The 23331-nt window shown below is 42.3% G+C and overlaps 1 protein-coding gene across 2 annotated transcripts in view; it reads right to left on the reverse strand.

Moving 5' to 3' along the window:
* Nucleotides 1-3569: 3569 nt before the first annotated feature.
* LOC129862344 (transcription factor RFX4-like) overlaps nt 3570-23331 on the reverse strand; it is a 36724-nt gene continuing 16962 nt past the window's right edge. The window contains exons 14-18 of one of the 2 annotated variants that reach the window (XM_055933879.1): nt 20161-20280; nt 16537-16698; nt 16043-16169; nt 10520-10658; nt 3570-5184 (exon numbers count right to left, since the gene is read on the reverse strand). In XM_055933879.1, the coding sequence (XP_055789854.1) occupies nt 4912-5184; nt 10520-10658; nt 16043-16169; nt 16537-16698; nt 20161-20280 (821 nt within the window). In that variant the 3' untranslated portion in view covers nt 3570-4911. Of the gene's footprint in view, nt 5185-10519; nt 10659-16042; nt 16209-16536; nt 16699-20160; nt 20281-23331 lie in introns of both variants that reach the window. The other variant, XM_055933878.1, reaches the window with a different exon arrangement.

Genomic DNA, 23331 nt, shown 5'->3' on the forward strand with positions numbered 1-23331 from the left:
CACCCCTCTTTCGTGTTTCAACTTTCAACTGTAAACGTCACATTCTCATCGAACGAGTGCACGCGGCGTTCAAGACGTGCAATGATGTACAGTAAAAGTGCGTCAATATTACTAAATTTTTATTTTAATGGGGTTTTGTCTTGTCTTCTTTGCCCTACTAACCATACTGCCGACAGACTTTGATATGTAAAGGTCTATGCATGCTCTTGTCATCATTATGTAGAATAGGCAGCGCTTATCTCTCATGTATGTCTATGAATTATTTATGCATTTCCTGCCTCCTGTTATCTGTATCCATGTTCACTGTAGGCCTAATCAGATCTGCTCATGTTCATTTGTCTTTGTCTATCTACACTCCAGGCATTTTCAATACTGGCCAGTAGATCACAGAATCAAGGGCATAATATGGTCATAAAAATGACATCACAAATCATTCATAGCCTAATGCTGAAAAGTCGGAGTTGAGACCTGGGGAATTGCAATGGAGTTGCCAAAATATAAAAATAAGAAATAAATTGTTGCGTTGTTCAGGATAGGCAAGCAAGCTTGATCTCTCTTTTGACAAACATATCAAGAATATTTCAAGGACAGCTTTTTTCCATCTTCGTAACATTGCAAAAATCTGAATATTTTGTGCAATAATGATGCAGAAAAACGAATCCATGCTTTTGTCACTTCTAGATGAGATTACTGCAATACTCTACTCTCCGGCTACTCGATTTAAGCACTAAATAAACTTCCGTTAGTACTAAACACGGCTGCTAAAATCCTGACTAGAACCAAAAAAGTTTGATCATATTACTCCAGTGCTAGCCTCTCTACATTGGCTTCCTGTTAAGGCTAGAGCTGATTTTAAGGTTTTACTGCTAACCTACAAAGCATTACATGGGTTTGCTCCTACCTATCTCTCCGATTTGTGAACGGTATGTGTAGCCTATCTATCTGATGCTGTCTGGTCTAAACGAGTATGACATTGTTGATGCCCGTAGCATTGAATGCAAGGGAAGCCAGTGAGCATTTAGCCTCCCTTGATAAAAAATAATAATTTCATTATAGCCAATCACAATTGGGCTAAACTGAGTGACCTCAGCTGTGAATGGTCCTCAATCCACCAAAAAAAAGTGTTAAGCGATGCCAGTTTGGATTTGGCTTCAGACCAATTACATCAGAAGCCAAACGTCATTGACAGAAAAAAAACTTGAATTGTTGCATCTCGTGTCGTTGTCCTCTGGTGGCTAGCTAGCTAGCTAAAATCATCCTCCCCCTTTCCTAAATTAGCCATGGATGGAGATAGGGATTTGGTTTTACTGAATTCTCCACTCTGGCCAACCACGAGTTCATATTGTTCCCCTGGCCTGAGAGGATGGAAGTTCAACATGTAGCTAGATGTAGTATGCTAATGTTTACGAGCTGGCCTGGCGTAATGTTTCCCATGAAAGAAAGTTAGGCTAGCGAGCAAGCATTTTAGCCAGATAGCCTAGGACAACAAAAACTAAAAATGTGTACTGTATGACAGTCATAGACCATTTAGGCAACATGAAAGAGGAGGATGGCATTGGCATTTCTCTACGAGTAGCGTGAGTCAACATGTTTTTTCTACTTGCACGCACATCACACACACAAACACACACACACAGAAATCAGTACCATGGACAGCCACATCCTATTTAGCTTATGTTGATTGGACTAAATCATTTTTGGTATCTTTTAGTTGTCACTGTATTAGACTAAGCATAGCTGATTAGATTATGTTGAAGTTGAAATGGTGCTGGAATACTGGAGGCAGCTCCTGTTTTCTTTACATCTTGCGGTAACTCTCCGTGGTTCTAAATCAATCGTTTTTAGTAGTCCGAAAATGTCGGAGATGTTATCTTGCTTGCCTACCATGCTGTAGGTCATGTAACTGTTTGTTACATGCCATATGTTTTGTGGACTTAACCAGACAGATATTGATTTCTGATTTTGTAATGAAACAAATTTGTGCTTGAATTTATTCTGTTTTCTTATTGTCTCAGCCTTGGGCCTATTGTCACGCCCTGACCTTAGAGATCCTTTTAATTCTCTATTTGGTTAGGTCAGGGTGTGACTAGAGTGGGCAATCTATGTTTTCTATTTCTTTGTTGGCCTGGTATGGTTCCCAATCAGAGGCAGGTGTCTATCGTTGTCTCTGATTGGGGATCATATTTAGGCAGCCTTTTCCCACCTGTTGTTTGTGGGATCTTGTTTTTGTGTGTGCCTGTTAACACTGCAATTACTTCAAGGTTCGTTTGTTTTCTGTATTTGTTTTGGTGACTTTCATTGATTAAAACATGTGGAACTCTACGCACGCTGCGCCTTGGTCCAATCATTCTAACGACCGTGACACCTATATATCACGGTGTCAAGGCATATGAATTAACCGGTTATAGAGCAAACAGCACAATTATCACAACACATAGGTTGTAATGTTTTTTTGGGGGGGGGGGGGGCTTGGCTTCCCCAGTGATTTTACCCATACACCGCTACTGGATGGAGGGTGTTTTTATCCTTCCCTTGCGCCCTACCGGCAAGCTAGTCAGTTATGAATTCAATCCCCATTCTGGAACTGGAAATAGAAATTCTCATAGCTCTTGAATTTGAAATGACAATTTTCTAAATTAACTCATCCCCTACAAGGGGCAAAGGATTTTAGATATGGTAAGCAAGTGTCAAGGGGGTATGATATTATAGTTCTGGTTCTTATCTGCATTCTGACACCTCCCCAATGGCCCAGACTGCTCTAAGCTGGTGTCAAGTGTTTGTGATAAGGCCTATAGTCTTTCAGGACTGTGTGCTTTTCCCATGTTCATTGCATTTGTAACCATTGTACCGAACGGGCTTCCAGCATGCTTGGTTATGAACTTTTATGGTGTCCAGGAAAATGGGCTCACAGCACAGAGGATCTGCATTCAAAAACATTTAAGAAAACTTGAAGGTCAAAGGTTACGGGACTGACGTATGATGACCACACCCCAGCAGGAGTTGCTTTTTCGAGAAATGTAATTCTTTCCGCAGTGTGGCTCTCGCTTCTCGCCAAGCCCCCACTGGGTTCCCAGTCTTCCCAATGCTGGCAAGTGATTGGAGCAAAAATCAACTCAGAGGATTTGAAAAGATTTGGTCTCCTTTGTCAACATCAAACTCAAATTGGGTTTTAAGGCAGGGGGAGTTGTGCAATGATATACAGATATACGCCAGATATACAACCAAGAGCTACGATGTGGTGATCCTTTCACGCAAGCCAAACTACAAGTCAGTTAAGGTGTTTGGTGTGTCATTGCCTTTTAATACTGAACACTCCCCTAAAAATGTATTGATCAATATTTCCAAAGAATGATTAGTGTATCATCAATATCAATAAATAATAGCGACAGTTTATCAGTCAGACAAGTTACATTTGAGAATTTCAGTGGAAAGAAACTAGGCTGGCCAAAACTATGAGGTTGAACAAGGTTTGTAGGCTATACACAAACGGACTGCAGAACAGTGAAATGTTCATTACCATGTGTTTGAGAGAAGAGAAGAAAGAAATGAGAACACAATTCACATTTGCATTGGGGTTTTAGAAATTATTTATGTGGCAACAAATAATTCCACATACATATCAGTTTAAACTGTAACAGTTGTCACCACTGAAGTTGTCGAGTGCTTGTATTTACAGAAAAAAGTGACTATAGTTCATGTGTGTTACACTTTGATATTTGTTCCTTTTTATTCCTACCCATAGGGTAATAGGTCCACAGTAGCTTTGAGTGCATTATAAAACACACACAACTAGGTTAATGTTTCCTTGACTATATCCATAAAAAAACGAAAACAAAATACCAACTGTAACACAGAAAACAAAAAAGAATACAATGTTACAAAGTTACAGAGAATATATCTATAGTGTCTTCCTCCTCCCACAAATACAGCAACAGAGGTTGTGACACAGCACACAAATTATCTGGCTGAGGCACAGCACTCGATCATTAAAAAAAACTATTCATGTGAAACTGACAAGCTAATAAAGGCTCTCCACATGTTTAGCTTTGTCTCAGCCATAAACTTCTCTCATAGTTTTTTGGCTGTATGCCAATTGACATGACTGGGCCCCAGTGGTGAAACATTAAGGCAATCCATCCTGGGTTGTATTCATTAGGCACCAAACGGAAGAAAACAGACAAACGGAGCGACAACCTTAACTTATCACATAAGAAACATTCATGTTCATTTTCCGTGAACTAGGTTAGCATGTCTTCTGGACAATGTCTCAGAGGCCTACTCTGAGTAAGTGTTGACCAAGAGAAAATGGTGTGCATCGTTTACTATACTGTACTGACGTCAGCCACAGTATACAACGTAAACAGAGTTGCGTACATTAGTGTCCCAGTACAGGGAGGGAGGGGTGATGATCAGTGTTTGTTGACTTGGCAGGTTGCCGGGCAAGGATGGGTGTTCATTAATTGAAAAGGCACAGCTGGGCAGTCTCACACTGCACACTTCCACATGTGAGATTCTTCCGACTGACTGCCTCTGTTTCTATAATCCCAAAGGGTTTGCACAGCCATTTTCTGCAAACAACAAACAGCACCACCATTGAGGCGATTATTGCCTTCAACAGACTAGGCCTACGCCACAATATTCTGATTGTGTAATGTGAGAAGAAGTCCTGAATCTTGTTTGTCTGTGCTGTGGCCTGCGAGTCAAGTTAACAAGGTTACCCAGTTTTGCTACTCTCCAGCCTCTCTCCCCTACCATTACACTGATACTCCTGATTAGGTGCCCCTGATTAGGTGTGTGTGTTGGGTCGTGTTGGGGAAAGGCAGTGGGACGTTTGCATCCATAGGCTTGGCAGGCTGCATGGGCATGACTGTGCCCAGGACAGCTCCGCTCTCTGAGGGCTGAATAGGAAGCCTACTTGGCCCAGCCTGTGGTGGCCTCTCCATTGATGTAAGCGAAGCCGGGAAAGTGTTGTGAGTGTTCGTACTCAGAGTTCCTGCGAGGGGCCAGGGGGGAGTACATGTCTCCAGAGGCGGCGTAGCGGGAGGAGTGCATAGGGGGACTGGTGTAACAGCTGTTGGCTGGGGAGACATCCGCCCACCGTGGGGCCACAGGCGTAGGGTGCAGCCGAGGAGCACCTCCCATCAAGCATGGCTCCATCCGAGACATCTGGCTATTGAGCGGGTACTGCCGAAGAAGAGAAGAGAACAGAAGAGAATATTGGGTTTTAGGGTGATGGTATTATATGTAACATGTATGTATCATATCTAGGGCTGGGCTTTTCCCTGAATGCATGACCTGACAGGAGAAACACCAGCCCCTAGTTAGGCTATAGCTGAACTCCAGAGATTTTCCTGGTCACGTAAAATGACCAGGCGAAACTCCTGGCCCTGATGTAATAATTGATGTGAAACATAATAACATATCCTTACTTTCTCTGTAACACTATGATGTTTATAATTCACAATGAATACTTGCGCCGAATACAACAGGTGTTGACCTTATAGTGAAATGCTTGCTTACAAGCCCTTAACCAACAATGCAGTTTTAAGAAAATACCTAAAAAAGTAAGAGATAAAAATAACAAATAATTAAAGAGCAGCAGTAAAATAACAATAGCGGGGCTATATACAGGGGGTACCAGTACAGAGTCAATGTGCGGGAGCACCGGTGTAATTGAGGCAATATGTACATGTAGGTAGAGTTATTAAAGTGATTATGCATAGATAATAACAGAGAGTGGCAGCAGCTTAGAAGGGGGGGGGGGGGGGGGGGGGGGGGGGGGCAATGCAAATAGTCTGGGTAGCCATTTGATTAGATGTCCAGGAGTCTTATGGCTTGGGGGTAGAAGCTGTTCAGAAGTGTCTTGGACCTAGACTTGGTGCTCCGGTACTGCTTGCCGTGCGGTAGCAGAGAGAACAGTCTATGACTAGGGTGGCTAGGACTAGGAGTCTTTGACAATTTTTAGGCCCTTCCTCTGACACCGGTTGGTATAAAGTTCCTGGATGGCAGGAACCTTAGCCCCGGTGATGTGCTGGGCCGCACACACTACCCTCTGTAGTGCTTTGCGGTCGGAGGCCGAGCAGTTGCCATACCAGGCAGTGATGCAACCCGTCAGGATGCCCTCGATGGTGCAGCTGTAAAACCTTTTGAGGATCTGAGGACTCATGACAAATCTTTTCAGTCTCCTGAAGGGGAATAGGTTTTTGTCGTGCCCTCTTCACGACTGTCTTGGTGTGCTTGGACCATGTTAGTTTGTTGGTGATGTGGACACCAAGGAACTTGAAGCTCTCAACCTGCTCCACTGCAGCCCCGTCGATGAGAATGGGGGCGTGCTTGGTCCTCCTTTTCCCGTAGTCCACAATGTATGTTGTAAATGGTAGACATAAATAAGACACTTCCTGGAACTGTTGGACTACAATAAGTGGTCAGCCGGTAGTATTTTCGTTGCCCAGGGTGACCAACGACTAACAGCGAGGACAGAATCAGCTCCTCTTACAAAATATTTGGGACTGGTCGGGAAATCCAACAAAGTGTTATCTCCTTCCCTTCCTCTTGAGAGACCTTCTTACACAAAGCACACACATTGTGCCCGATTTAAGTTCAGAGCAGGGTGGAAAAAAGTGGAAGTAAAAGTATTTCCTCTTTATTCCACTAAATATAAACACACAGGCAACAGTCAGTTCTATTATGAGGGGTGGTGGCATGGAAAGAGGCCGTCATCACAGGTCAGGGAGAAGGATGGGTGGTTCAGCGACCTCTTGTTCACGCGCAGAAAAGAGACCATTGAAAAACAATATTTTAATAAATGCCCCCCCTGCCCTGGTCTATGAGTTCTATGGCCACTGGCTCAGAGAGATGAAGATACTATTGAGTGGTGGGAAGGGGATGCACAGTGGAGCACAGAGCTGGGCCCCTCTGGGCTGGGTCCTGGGCCCCCGGCCAGATCACCTCCCACTGTCTGCTGCTTCCGCTGGTGTGGATAGGAGAGGAGGATTCAGACTGCTGAGGCCCAGCGGATCTCTTCCCACTACAAAAATTAACACCATTCACTGCTGTGGCTAACAGTATATGAGCTCCAACACCATCACCATCACCATCACCACCACCACCCTGCTGCTGCACCCCTCCACCTCTCGCCTGCTCTTAATCTTCTTTTTTCTTCTGTTGACCTTCTTGATCAGTCTCTCTCTCTCTCTCTCATTCTCTTTCTCTCACCCTCACCAGGGTAAATGTTCTCCTGGCTCTAACTAACCACTCTTGGTGCCACACCAGTTCTAACTCTCTGTCTATCCCCAGAGCATGCCACACTGTTGGCACCAACGCTATAAAATGTGTTTTGCATACTAACAAGCCCCGTTCTCCTTTTCACTTCCTGTTCATATTAACATTCCTCTCTGATTTACTGCCTGTGAAAAATTCAACCTTACAAAAGCTAGGATGGAATTTATGTCCCGCCTACAACCCAACCGGGAATAAACTATCACTCTTCGGTATTATATTGGGAGGTGGATAGATATAAGTGCATAGATATGAGAGGGAGGTCATTATAATGGCATGTTGAAGAAAAAGAAACAAGAATCAACGTAAAAAAAAATGTCATAGCTTAGCATGACTTCTGATTCATTCTGCTTGATTCAATGCCTAATATTTCAATGGTTCTTGCGCCTCTGTAATGATGTACTATGGTGATTAGGTGATTTCCAGGCTTTTCTATAACACAAATAACCCAGCAGACAGCCTCATTTTGAACAGTCTCTTTGTAATGGATTTGATACAGTGTTGCACTGCCTTTCTTCCTGCTCTGCTCTGACGTCAATTAAATACCATGGAGTCCACTCCAGGACCCAAGCCAAGAACAACTATTGCCACCAACAAAGTCTAGCAGGTGTGGTGAACAGTGTAAAAAAGCGGGAATTGTAGACTCTGTGGCTAAATGTCACCATCATCAAACAGGCCATAAAGATATACAGTATGTTGGAAGTTTGACAAAGGGTCTTAATGTGTTGAGTAAATATAAAGCCAATCTCGGCACCCAGAACCAAATCTCGTGTGTGCTCTGAGAGACTTATATAGGGCTATGTGCGTAGTATAATGGACATGCGTAGTATAATGGGCGTGCGTAGTATAATTGATGTGCGTAGAATAATGGGCGTGCGTATTATAATGGGAGTGCGTAGTATCTTGGGCGTGCTTAGTATAATTGATGTGCGTAGTATAATGGACATGCGTAGTATAATGGGCGTGCGTAGTATAATTGACGTGCGTAGTATAATGGGCGTGCGTAGTATAATGGGTGTGCGTAGTATAATGGGCGTGCGTAGTATAATTGATGTGCGTAGTATAACGGGCGTGCGTAGTATAATTGACGTGCGTAGTATAATGGGCGTGCGTAGTATAATGGGTGTGCGTAGTATAATGGGCGTGCGTAGTATAATTGATGTGCGTAGTATAATGGGCGTGTGTAGTATAATGGGCGTGCGTAGTATAATGGGTGTGCGTAGTATAATGGACGTGCGTAGTATAATGGGTGTGCGTAGTATAATGGACGTGCGTAGTATAATCGGCATGCGTAGTATAATTGATGTGCGTAGTATAATTGATGTGCGTAGTATAATGGGCGTGCGTAGTATAATTGATGTGCGTAGTATAATGGGCGTGCGTAGTATAATCGGCGTGCGTAGTATAATTGATGTGCGTAGTATAATTGATGTGCATAGTATAATGGGCGTGCGTAGTATAATTGATGTGCGTAGTATAATGGGCGTGCATAGTATAATGGACGTGCGTAGTATAATGGGCGCGCGTAGTATAATGCGTAGTATAATGGGCGTGCGTAGTATAATTGATGTGCGTAGTATAATGGGCGTGCGTAGTATAATGGGCGTGCGTAGTATAATAGGAGTGCGTAGTATAATTGATGTGCTTAGTATAATGGACGCGAGTAGTATAATGGACGCGAGTAGTATAATGGACGCGAGTAGTATAATAGACGCGAGTAGTATAATGGACATACGTAGTATAATGGACTTGCGTAGTATAATTCATGTGCGTAGTATAATTGATGTGCGTAGTATAATGGACGTGCGTAGTATAATGGACGTGCGTAGTATAATGGATGTGCGTAGTATAATGGATGTGCGTAGTATAATGGATGTGCGTAGTATAATGGGCGTGCGTAGTATAATGGACGTGCGTAGTACAATGGATGTGCGTAGTATAATGGATGTGCGTAGTATAATGGACGTGCGTAGTATAATGGACGTGCGTAGTATAATGGACGTGCGTAGTATAATGGACGTGCGTAGTATAATGGACGTGCGTAGTACAATGGATGTGCGTAGTATAATGGATGTGCGTAGTATAATGGATGTGCGTAGTATAATGGATGTGCGTAGTATAATGGATGTGCGTAGTATAATGGACGTGCGTAGTATAATGGATGTGCGTAGTATAATGGATGTGCGTAGTATAATGGATGTGCGTAGTATAATGGATGTGCGTAGTATAATGGATGTGCGTAGTATAATGGATGTGCGTAGTATAATGGATGTGCGTAGTATAATGGATGTGCGTAGTATAATGGATGTGCGTAGTATAATGGACGTGCGTAGTATAATGGACGTGCGTAGTATAATGGACGTGCGTAGTACAATGGATGTGCGTAGTATAATGGATGTGCGTAGTATAATGGGCGTGCGTAGTATAATGGGCGTGCGTAGTATAATGGGCGTGCGTAGTATAATGGACGTGCGTAGTATAATGGGTGTGCGTAGTATAATGGGCGTGCGTAGTATAATTGATGTGCGTAGTATAATGGGCGTGCGTAGTATAATGGACGTGCGTAGTATAATGGACGTGCGTAGTATAATGGACGTGCGTAGTATAATTGATGTGCGTAGTATAATTGATGTGCGTAGTATAATGGGCGTGCGTAGTATAATTGATGTGCGTAGTATAATGGGCGTGCATAGTATAATGGATGTGCGTAGTATAATGGGCGGGCGTAGTATAATGGACGCGCGTAGTATAATGCGTAGTATAATGGACGCGCGTAGGATAATTGAAGCGCTTAGTATAATGGGCGCGCCTAGTATAATGGACGAGCGTAGTATAATGGACGAGCGTAGTATAATAGGAGTGCGTAGTATAATTGATGTGCTTAGTATAATGGACGCGAGTAGTATAATGGACGCGAGTAGTATAATAGACGCGAGTAGTATAATGGACATACGTAGTATAATGGGCGTGCGTAGTATAATGGATGTGCGTAGTATAATTCATGTGCGTAGTATAATTGATGTGCGTAGTATAATGGACGTGCGTAGTATAATGGACGTGCGTAGTATAATGGACGTGCGTAGTACAATGGACGTGCGTAGTATAATGGAGGTGCGTAGTATAATGTCACTGAATTATCTCCACTGTGATTCCATCCAGTACACCGCTAGTAAATCCTCAGGTGAATGTACAGTAGGTGCTGTGGCCTGATTTGTGATTGGGAGTCCAAGTTGGGATTGACCTGTGCAGAGGTGCGGTGGTAGGCGGGATAGTGGAGGGGGGCAGGGATGCCTGGTTCGTGGGCCAGACTGGGGTACTGGCTCTGGATGGAGTGGGGGTGCTGGTTAGAGTAGCTCCCGTAGTTATAGCTCCCAGTAAACCTGGAGAGAGTACACAAAAACAGGTCAACATCATGTGTTCAATGTGGCTCAGTTGGTAGAGCATGATGCTTGCAATGCCAGAGTTGTGAGTTCAAATCCTACGGGGGACCAGTATAAAAATGTAAGTCACTCTGGATAAAAGCGTCTGCTAAATGACAACAATTTTAATGGAGTACTTTAAATGTCTTCTGTCTATTTTTGAGTAAGAAATCATATATAGTGCCTTCAGAAAGTATTCATACCCCTTGACTTATTCCAGTGTTACAGCCTGAATTCAAAATTGATTAAACATGTTTTTTTCTCTACAATCTACACAAAATACCCCATAATGACAAAGTATTAAAAAAAACATGTTTGTAGAAATATTACAACAAAAAAAAACAAAAAAAAACATTAACATAAATATTCACACCCCTGAGTCAATATATATTAGAATCACCTTTGGCAGCAAATACAGCTGTGAGCCTTTCTGGGTAAATCTCTAAGAGCTTTACACACCTAGATTGTAACATATTAACAGATTATTACAATTTTTTTAATCTTCAGACTCTGTCAATATGGTTGTTGCCATAGATTTTCAAACCAATTTAAGTCAAAACTGTAACTAGGCCACTCAGGAACATTCAATGTCGTCTTGGTAAGCAACTTCAGTGTACGTATATTATTCGTAGCCATCTATTTACCACCACAAACCGATGCTGGCACTAAGACTGTACTCAACGAGCTGTATAAGGCCAGAATTTATTTTGTTATTTTTATTTAACCTTTATTTAACTAGGCAAGTCAGTTAAAAATAAATTCTTATTTACAATGACGGCCTAGGAACAGTGGGTTAATTGCCTTGTTCAGGGGCAGAACGACAGATTTTTACCTTGTCAGTTCAGCAAACAAGAAAATGCTATTCCAGAAAAGGCGCTCCTAGTGGACAGGGACTTTAATGCAGGCAAACTTAAATCTGTTTTACCTCATTTCTACCAGCATGTCACATGTGCAACCAGAGGAAAAAAAGCTCTAGACCACCTTTACTTCACACACAGAGACGCATACAAAGCTCCACCTCACCCTCCATTTGGCAAATCTGACCATAATTCCATCCTCCTGATTCCTGTTTACAAGCAAAAACTAAAGCAGTAAGTACCAGTGACTTGCTCAATACGCAAGTGGTCAGATGACGTGGATGCTACGCTACAGGACTGTTTTGCTAGCACAAACTGGAATATGTTCCGGGATTCATCCAATGGCATTGAGGAGTATACCACATCAGTCATCGGCTTCATCAATAAGTGCATCGACGACGTCGTCCCCACAGTGACCGTACGTACATATCCCAACCAGAAGCCATGGATTACAGACAAATTCAGCATTGAGCTAAAGGCTAGAGCTACCGCTTCAAGGAGCGGGACACTAATCGGGACATTTATAAGAAATGCCGCTACGCCCTCAGATGAACCATAAAACAGGCAAAATGCCAATACAGGATTAAGATTGAATCCTACTACACCAGCTCTGACGCTCGTCGGATGTGGCAGGGCTTGAAAACGATTACGGACTACAAAGGGAAACCCAGCTGCGAGCTGCCCAGTGACGCGAGCCTACCAGACGAGCTAAACACTTTCTATGCTCGCCAAGAGGCAAGCAACACTGAAGCATGCATGAGAGCACCAGCTGATCCAGACGACTGTGTGATAACGCTCTCGGTAGTCGATGTGTGCAAAACCTTTAAACAGGTCAACATTCACAAAGCCACAGGGCCAGACGGATTACCAGGACGTGTACTCAAAGTATGCGCGGACCAACTGGCAAGTGTCTTCACTGACATTTTCAACCTCTCCCTGACCGAGTCTGTAATACCTACATGTTTCAAGCAGACCACCATAGTCCCTATGACCAAGGAAGCAAAGGTAACCTGCCTAAATGATTACTGCCTCGTAGAACTCACGTCAGTAGCCATGAAGTGCTTTGAAAGGCTGGTCATGGCTCACATCAATAGCATCATCCCAGATACACTAGACCCACTCCAATAAGTAATCCGCCCCAACAGATCCACAAATGACGCAATCTCAATTGCACTCCACACTGGCATTTCCCACCTGGACAAAAGGAACACCTATGTGAGAATGCTGTTCATTGACTACAGCTCAGCGTTCAACACCATAGAGCCAGCAAAGCTCATCGCTAAGGACCCTGGGACTAAACACCTCCCTCTGCAACTGGATCCTGACGGGCCGCCCCCAAGTGGTAAGATTAGGCAACAACACGTCTACCACGCTATTCCTCAACACTGGGGCCCCACAGGGGTGCGTGCTAAGTCCCCTCCTGTACTCCCTGTTCACCCACGACTCCAGCACCATCATTAAGTTTGCTGACGACACAACAGCCTGATTACCGACAACGATGAGAGCCTATAGGGAGGAGGTCAGAGACCTGGCAGTGTGGTGCGTACGGCACAGTACATCACTGGGGCCAAGCTTCCTGCCATCCAGGACCTACAGTTGAAGTTGGAAGTTTACATACACTTAGGTTGGAGTCATTAAAACTCGTTTTTCAACCACTTCACAAATTTCTTGTTAACAAACTATAGTTTTGTCAAGTCGGTTAGGACATCTACCTTGTACATGACACAAGTCATTTTTCCAACAATTGTTTACAGACAGATTATTTCACTTATAATTCACTGTATCATAATTCAAGTGGGTCAGAAGTTTACATACACTAAGTTGACTGTGCGTTTAAACAGCTTGGAAAATTCCAGAAAATTATGTCATGGCTTTAGAAGCTTCTGATAGTCTAATTGACATCCTTTGAGTCAATTGGAGGTGTACCTGTGGATGTATTTCAAGGCCTACCTTCAAACTCAGTGCCTCTTTGCTTGGCATCATGGGAAAATCCAAAGAAATCAGCCAAGTAAACCTCCACAAGTCTGGTTCATCCTTGGTAGCACTTTCCAAATGCCTGAAGGTACCATGTTCATCTGTACAAACAATAGTACGCAAGTATAAACACCATGGGACCACACAGCCGTCATACCGCTCAGGAAGGAGACGCATTCTGTCTCCTAGAGATGAACATACTTTGGTGCGAAAAGTGCAAATCAATCCCAGAACAACAGCAAAGGACCTTGTGAAGATGCTAGAGGAAACAGGTACAAAAATATCTATATCCACAGCAAAACAAGTCCAATATCGACATAACCTGAAAGGCCGCTCAGCAAGGAAGAAGCCACTGCTCCAAAACCGCCATTAAAAAAAGCCAGACTACAGTTTGCAACTCCACATGGGGATAACGTGGTCTGATGAAACAAAAATAGAACTGTTTGGCCATAATGACCATCGTAATGTTTGGAGGAAAAAGGGAGAGGCTTGCAAGCCGAAGAACACCATCCCAACTGTGAAGCACGGGGGTGGCAGCATCATGTTGTGGGGGTGGTTTGCTGCAGGAGGGACTGGTGCACTTCACAAAATAGATGGCATCATGAGGAAAGAAAATTATGTGGATATATTGAAGCAACTTCTTAAGACATCAGTCAGGAAGTTAAAGCTTGGTGGCAAATGGGTCTTCCAAACGGACAATGACCCCAAGCACACTTCCAAAGTTGTGGCAAAATGGCTTAAGGACAACAAAGTCAAGGTATTGGAGTGGCCATCACAAAGCCCTGACCTCAATCCTATAGAAAATTTGTGGGCAGAACTGAAAAAGTGTGTGCGAGCAAGGAGGCCTACAAACCTGATTCAGTTACACCAGCTCTGTCAGGAGGAATAGGACAAACTTCACCCAACTTATTATTGGAAGCTTGTGGAAGGCTACCCAAAACATTTGACACAAGTTAAACAATTTAAAGGCAATGCTACCAAATACTAATTGAGTGCATGTAAACTCCTGACCCACTGGGAATGTGGTGAAAGAAATAAAGGCTGAAATAAATCGTTCTCTACTATTATATTGACATTTCACATTCTTAAAATAAAGTGGTGATCCTAACTTACCTAAGACAGGGCATTTTTACTAGGATTAAATGTCAGGAATTGTGAAAAACTGAGTTTAAATGTATTTGGCTAAGGTGTATGTAAACTTCCGGCTTCAACTGTATATACTAGTGTCAGAGGAAAGCCCAAAAAATTGTCAAAGACTCCAGTCCCCAAGTCATAGACTGTTCTCTCTGTTACCGCACGGCAAGCGGTACCAGAGCACCAAGGCTAAGACCAAGGACTGCTGAACAATTAATTAAATGGCCACCCATACTATTTACATGGACACCTCCCCCCCCCAATTTGTTTTTACACTGCTGCTACTCGCTGTTTATTATCTACGCATAGTCACTTCACCCCTACCTACAAGTACTGTACAAATTACCTCGACTAACCTGTACCCCCTGTATATAGCCTTGTTATTGTTATTTTATTGTGTTACTTTTTATAATTTTTACTTTAGTTTATTTGGTCAATCTAATTCTTGAACTGCATTGTTGGTTAAGGGCTTGTAAGTACGCATTTCACGGTAAGGTCTACACCTGTTGTATTCGTCGCATGTGACAAATAAAGTTTGATTTGATTTGGATTTGGAATTAATAACTTCACCATGCTCAAAGGGATATTCAATGACTGCTTTTTCAAAAATATTTTCCAATGTACCTATAGGTGTCCTTCTTTGCGAGGCATTGGAAAACATCCGTGGTCTTTGTGGTTGAATCTGTGTTTGAAATTCACTGCTCGACTGAGGGACCTTACAGATCATTGTTTGTGTAGTCATTCAAAAATCATGTTAAACTCACTGAGAGAATCCTGAACTTTAGGCTTGCCATAAAAAAGGGATTGAATACTTATTGCCTCAAGACATTTCAGCTTTTCATTTTTTATTAATTTGCAAACATTTCTACAAACATAATTCTACTTTGACATTATGGGGTATTGTGTGTAGGCCAGTGACCAAACATCTCACTTTAATCCATTTTAAATTCAGGTTGTAACACAACAACATTTTGAAAAAGTCAAGGGGTTTGAATACTTTCTGAAGGATCGGAAAATCTCAATGAGTTTATAACCCCTCTATGAGAGCTTAGCATTCCCCTGTGAGAGCTCATAATTCCCCTGTGAAAGCTCATAATCCCCCTATGAGAGCTCATAACTACCCTATGACAGCTCATAAGTCATCTATGAGAGCTCATAAGTCCTCTATGAGAGCTCATAGCCCCATGACAGCTCATAACCCCCTATGAGAGTTCATAACCCTGCTATGAGTTTAAAACCTCCCTATGAGAGTTCATAACCCCTATATGACAGCTCATAATTCCTTTATGAGAGCTCATGACCCCCCTATGAAAGCTCATAACCCCCATAAGAGCTCATAACCCCTCTATTTAAGCTCCTAACGTCCCTATGAGAGCTCACCCGTGCTCGTCCCTGTGGGCGTAGACTGGCAGTCGATGGGTGGAGGAGGGAGGGGGCACGGGTGCACCGCTGCGCATGCAGGGCTGCTGCTGTCCGCCCTCGGGAGGAGTGCCGCCTGACGTTGTCACTGTGTACGTAAGGGACCAGGTATATGACTGAACAGCGCCTGGCACACACACGTAACACATACACAGACAGAGACAAATGGATTGGCACAGAGGAATTTACCATGCCGTGACCATTAGAAACCAACCCAATGCATGAGCACAGGCAGGATAGGCCCATTCTAATTAACCATTTATTTCAACTGTCATGTATTAATTAATGTATATTATGTTGGACATGATCATAACATTACCTACAGAACATGACCACTGACGAGTGACATTGCTTCTATTGTATCTCCAGTATAGTAATAGCTCTATATCCAAGCAACCCTCCCCACTTACAGGTTCCCTCCCCAGTCCCCCAGTGTTGCTGTCTGTCTCTCTCACCTGTTGTGGCTGTGGCCCCTGTGTACTCTGGGGACTGGGCAGCGGTGGGGGAGCTTGCGGCTGGAACCCCAACTGAGGTGACAGACTTCGGTGGGGAAAATGGCCCTGGGGACGTGGAGGTGGGCGTGGTCTCTGTCAGCATCATCTCTTCCTCTTGTTCGGCTATTAAAGGAGTCAGAGGTCAATAAGCTATTAAAGAGACAGCAGGTTCTTATTTCCTCAAGAGTCAATGTACTAAACAGCATTCAATATTAGTACTGTCAATAGGGAGGGTGCAAAGCTGTCATCAAGACAAAGGATGGCTACTTTGAAGAAGCTCAAATAGAAAATATATTTTGATTTGTTTAACACTTTTTTGGTTACTACATGATTCCATATGTGTTATTTAATAGTTTTGATGTCTTCGCTATTATTTTACAATGTAGAAAGTATTAAAAATAAAGAAAAAATCTGGAATGAGTAGGTGTCCAAACTTTTCACCGGTACTGTACATTTTTGTTGTTGTTAAAATGCATTTGTTGTTGCTGCAGCAACAATACTGATGGTAGAAGGAAAGGTTATTCCAAAGTCCTATAAAGTAGTAGTAATAGTAGTAGTAGTAGTAGTTAGGGTTGCACATTTTGGGGAATATTCAGAGGTGGAAACTTTCCGTGGGAATGATTAAAATATGGGAATTAACGGGAATATATGCAAATTAATATTAATACCATTTAAATGTAGATGTGTTTGGCATTGGATATATTTACCATACCATATGGAGACAGAAACACAAACCTTTTTACCTTATCATAAGAAATACATAATTGCAAATTATTAAATCCTTCCAATATATATATTTTTTTAACGAATTGAACTTTAATTAAATTAGTTGACTTTTAACATAGGATTATTTCACTGAACAACAAAAGAAAGGGAATATTGAAGGATCCTCATTGATCCATCGCATCTCCCAAAAACATTTTCAACATACATCCGTAAAATGATAGTCTAGAAACTAAAGCTTGGTTGTCTTCCTCTCAGGCTTCCATGTCTTCTCCCCGGACCTCCTCAATGTCCACCTCTTGAACATCAGACTCTGAGGCCTTATCTTCACTGTCACTTTCCAACCTTGTTGAGGATGGCTCGTTGTCAGGCTCAAAAAGCCTCAAATTTGCCCGGATGGTTCCCAATTTTTCAACTGTTGTATTGGTCAGCTTGTTGCGTGCTTTGGTGTATGTGTGTTCCCAAACAAGGACCAGTTGTGCTCTGAGGCGGCTGATGTTGGTGGGATTTGGAGGATGATTGAGGCAATAGCCTCAGATCCACTAAGTCCCTTCCACCAGGTGGCTGATGAGATATGTTGGCACGACTGCCACATTGCATCGCCATCCCAAAACCCTTGCTTGGAAGTGTACTTCGCCACACTGCCAAGAACCTTGCCCTCATCCAGGCCAAGGTGATGAGACACGGTAGTGATGACACCATAGGCCTTGTTGATCTCTGCACCAGACAGGATGCTCTTGCCAGCATACTTGAGGTCCAACATGTACGCTGCAGCGTATATGGGCTTCAGGCAGAAGTATTCAAGCTTTTGAATGTATTTCAGAACTGCAGTTTCCTCTGCTTGGAGTAAAAGTGAAGTGGGCAGGGCAGTACGGATTTCTTCTCTTACATCTCCAAGCAAGTCTGAACATCAGACAGAATGGCATTGTCTACCTCAATCTGTGCAATGGCTACTGGTATAGGTTTCAGGAGTATCAGGCTGCTTACCATTCTCTCCCAAAATACATCATCCAGGAGGATCCTCTTGATGGGGCTGTCCATATCGGCAGAGAGACTCCTTCCCCTCCAGGAGACTGTCAAACATGATGACAGCACCACCCCAACGGGTGTTGCTGGGCAGCTTCAATGTGGTGCTCTTATTCTTCTCACTTTGCTTGGTGAGGTAGATTGCTGCTATAACTTGATGACACTTCACATACCTAGCCATTTCCTTGGCTCTCTTGTAGAGTGTATCCATTGTTTTCAGTGCCATGATGTCCTTGAGGATCAGATTCAATGTATGAGCAGCACAGCCAATGGGTGTGATGTGAGGGTAGGACTCCTCCACTTTAGACCAAGAAGCCTTCATGTTCGCAGCATTGTCTGTCACCAGTGCAAACACCTTCTGTGGTCCAAGGTCATTGATGACTGCCTTCAGCTCATCTGCAATGTAGAGACCGGTGTGTCTGTTGTCCCTTGTGTCTGTGCTCTTGTAGAATACTGGTTGAGGGGTGGAGATGATGTCATTAATTATTCCTTGCCAACGAACATTCAACCACCCATCAGAGATGATTGCAATACAGTCTGCTTTCTCTATGATTTGCTTGACCTTCACTTGAACTCTGTTGAACTCGGCATCCAGCAAATGAGTAGATAAAGCATGTCTGGTTTGAGGGGTGTATGCTGGGCGAAGAAGCATCAGAGGTGTGAGCATCAGAGGTGAACCAGCTCGAGCAAGACATTCATCAGTATTTCTCTGACTACATTCCTCCATTGAGTCAAAAACAAAATCTGATTCCAGGAGGACCATGAGCTGTTGCTATCAATATAAATGATTCATCATTTTCACCTCGAATAGAAGTAGAGGGACTTTGCAGAGGTTGCTTGTTGTGAGTGCTGAGAGAACTTTATGCACTTGGCCAGATGATTCTGCAACTTTCTTGCATTCTTCACATATGATTTGGCACAGTATTTGCAAATGTCCTTCTACATTAGCTGCAGTGAAATGTCTCCACACATCAAATAGTACCCGTGGCATTTTCCTGTAAAGATTAGACAAAAATGAGTAAAAGATAATCAAATACAATTCCATGTACAGATAAATAGCTAAGCAATTAGATTAAACAACTCCTTTGTAAGATACATGTTTTAAAATGAAACATGTATGGAAACAGGTGAATTAACACTCCTCAGTTAGCAGGCTCAAGCAAGCTAAAACCCACATGGTAGCAAAAACTAACTAGCAGAAATTGTTAACAAGTTAGAAATGATTTAAACGCACTTTGCTGTAGGCTACTATTGACTAAGTTAACAAAAAATCATGTATGTCATATAAAATATATTCACCCCACCCAGTATTGTAATCAAAACTTACCAGAAAGCATGTAGTCCTTGGCTCAGACAGTGTAGTAGTGTGAGCTCAATAGCAGCTCATTAGTGTGCAAGATCTTGAGAATCAGCTGTACATGTGATGGAAGAGTGCACTGCACATGTGATGGAAGAATGCACTGTGCATGCAGAGGGTTGCAATTTAATTAACTTGAGCATAGTTTAACAAAAATATGCCACAAGACCTAGAACTGCCTTATGTGTATCCCACAAAAAAAGGTTCACTGTTATGAGATAACTTTTTTGATGAATTTAAGCAAAATTCCCCAAATTCCAGGGCTTAAATGGAAAAATGGAAAAATTGAAAAATTCCGGAAATTTACCAGAAATTTTCCAACCCTTTGCAACCCTTGTAGTAGTAGCGGTAGTTGTAGTAGTAGGAATTGTTGTTGTTGTGATTGTAGTAATACTAATAGTTGCAGAAGTAATGCAGTGCTGTAGTAGCAGTGTTGAAAGCAGCTCCAGTAGTAGTTGTTGACAGGGTGGAGGTCTAACCTGTGCTGCCCTCTGCCTTCATGGCCCTCATGAGCTCGTTGGCCCTCTCCTGGCAGTGCAGGGACTCCAGCAGGTACAACACATAGTCATCAAACATCAGGTGGATCAGGTGGAACGAGCCTACAAACAGGAAGAGAGAGATTAAGAGAGAGTGAGAGAGAGAGAGAGAGAGAGAGAGATTAAGAGAGAGTGAGCAAGAGAGAGAGAGAGAGTCTCAGAGCATTCACAGTCAGCCCAGCAAAATCACAGTCTACCTGAACAGAGCAATACTCAATCATGAGGCATCAAAGCCAAAGGAACTGCACAATATTAAGAAGTGCTATAGATGGAAGGAAAGTAGTGTAGAAACCTGCCAAAAAATAATCAGGCAACAACAAATTCAATCCAATTTGGACAACTTCCTGGACAAAACATTTCACCGTGATAGTGAAGGTGTAAACGTGACAGTAGAAAGCCTAAACAGTATATTTGACCTTTGAGCTTCCATATCAAATAAAAAAAAATCAAGCAGACAACATAAGAAAATTAACAACAATGACAAAAGGTTTGATGAAGAATGTAAAAACCTAAGATAGAAATTTAGATACCTATCCAACCAAAAACATAGACACCGAGAAAACCTGAGTCTACGCCTTCACTGTGGTGAATCACTAAAACAATGTAGAAATACAATACGGAATAATAAGGAACAGCACGTCAGAAATCAGTTCAATGTAATTGAAGAATCCATAGAATCAAATCACTTCTGGGAAAATTGGAAAACACTAAACAAACAACAACACGAAGAGTTATCTATTCAAAACAGAGATGTGTGGATAAACCACTTCTCCAATCTTTTTGTCTCTATACAAAGAATGAACAGCAAAAACATATGCATGATAAATTACAAATCTTAGAATCAGCTATTAAAGACTACCAGAATGCGCTGGATTCTCCAATTCCATTGTATGAACTACAGTACAAAATACAAACCCTCCAACCCAAAATGTCCTGCGGTGTTGATGATATCCTACATCAAACTATAAAATATACAGACCACAAATTCCAATTGGCTATACTTAAACTCTTTAACATCATCCTCAGCTCTTGCATTTTATAATATTTGGAACCAAGGACTGATAACCCCAATACACAAAAGTGGAGACAAATTTGACCCCAATAACTACTGTGGGATATGCAGCAGACTCATACATTTCCTCAGTGAAAACAACGTACGGAGCAAATGTCAAATTGGATTTTTACCAAATTACTGTAAAACAGACCACGTATTCACCCTGCACACCCTAATTGTCAAACAAACAAAACAAAACAATAGCATAGTCTTCTCATGCTTTGTTGACTTCAAAAAAGCTTTTGACTCAATTTGGCCTGAGGGTCTGCTATACAAATTGATGGAAAGTGGTGTTGGGGGGGAAACATGATAAAATCCATGTACACAAACAACAAGTGTGCAGTTAAAATTGGCAAAAAACACACACATTTCTTTCCACATGGCCGTGGGGTGAGACATGGATGCAGCTTAAGCCCCACCCTCTTCAACACATATATCAACTAATTGGCGAGGGCACCAGAACAGTCTATAGCACCCGGCCTCACCTTACTAGAACCTGAAGTCAAATGTCTAATGTTTCCTGATGATCTGGTGCTTTTGTCCCCAACCAAGGAGGGCCTACAGCAGCACCTAGATCTTCTGCACAGATTCAGTCAGACCTGGGCCTGACAGTAAATCTCAGGAAGACAAAAATAAAGGTGTTCCAAAAAAGGTTGCCAGGTCCACAAATACAAATTCCATCTAGACACCGTTGTCCTAGAGCACACAAAGAAATGTACATACCTCGGCCTAAACATCAGCGCCACAGGTAACTTCCACAAAGATGTGAACGAGCTGAGAGACTAATTATCAAAATCCAGAAAAGAGACGTTAAATTCTACAACCACCTAAAAGGAAGCGATTCCCAAACTTTCCATAACAAAGCAATCACCTACAGAGAGATGAACCTGGAGAAGAGTCCCCTAAGCAAGCTGGTCCTGGGGCTCTGTTAACAAACACAAACAGACCCCACAGAGCCCTAGGACAGCAACACAATTAGACCCAACCAAATCATGAGAAAACAAAAAGATAATTACTTGACACATTGGAAATATGTATATATTTTTTAACAGAGCAAACCAGAATCCTATTTGGCCCTAAACAGAAAGTACATAGTGCCAGAATACCTGACCACTGTGACTGACCCAAAATTAAGGAAAGCTTTGAGTATGTACAGACTCAGTGAGCATAGCCTTGCTATTGAGAAAGGTCACCGTAGGCAGACCTGGCTCTCAAGAGAAGACAGGCTATCTGCACACTGCCCACAAAATGATGTGGAAACTGAGCTGCCACTTCCTAACCTCCTGTCAAATGTATGACCATATTAGAAAAACATATTTCTCTCAGATTATACAGACCCACAAATAATTCACAAACAAATACAATTTTGATAAACTCCCATATCTATTGGGTGAAATACCACAGTGTGTAATCACAACAGCAAGATTTGTGACCTGTTGCCACAAGAAAAGGGCAACCAGTGAAGAACAAACACCATTGTAAAAACAACCCATATTGATGTTTATTTATTTTCCCTTTTTTACTTTAACTATTTGCACATCGTTACAAGACTGTATGTAGACATAATATGATATTTGAAATGTCTTTATTCTTTTGGAACTTGTGTGAGTGTAACATTTATTTTATTGTTTATTTCACTTTTGTTTATCCATTTCATTTGCTTTGGCAATGTAAACATATGTTTCCCATGCCAGTAAAGCCCCTTAAATTGAATTGAAATTGAATTGAGAGAGAGAGAGAAACTAAGGAAACAGTCCTTGCCAGGATGGATCCGTGTGCCTATCATCCGACCAACCAGTCTAATCATTTTAAAGGGAAGTAATGAGCTATATAAAGTTCAAATTAAGATTCTAAGATGTGCAGTGTATTTGAGTGTTGTCTGTGGTTGTGGGCCTAGAAATCATCCATTCAAAGCTATGAACACACACTTATACATTTGAAAACACAGTTTACAAAACAGCCTGAAAGATCAGACTGTGTGTTTCATTGATCAATCAATCAAATGTATTTATAAAGCCCTTTTTACATCAGCCGATGTCACAAAGTGCTATACAGAAACC

The sequence above is a fragment of the Salvelinus fontinalis genome, chromosome 9, assembly GCF_029448725.1.
Source record: "Salvelinus fontinalis isolate EN_2023a chromosome 9, ASM2944872v1, whole genome shotgun sequence".
Taxonomy (NCBI): domain Eukaryota; kingdom Metazoa; phylum Chordata; class Actinopteri; order Salmoniformes; family Salmonidae; genus Salvelinus; species Salvelinus fontinalis.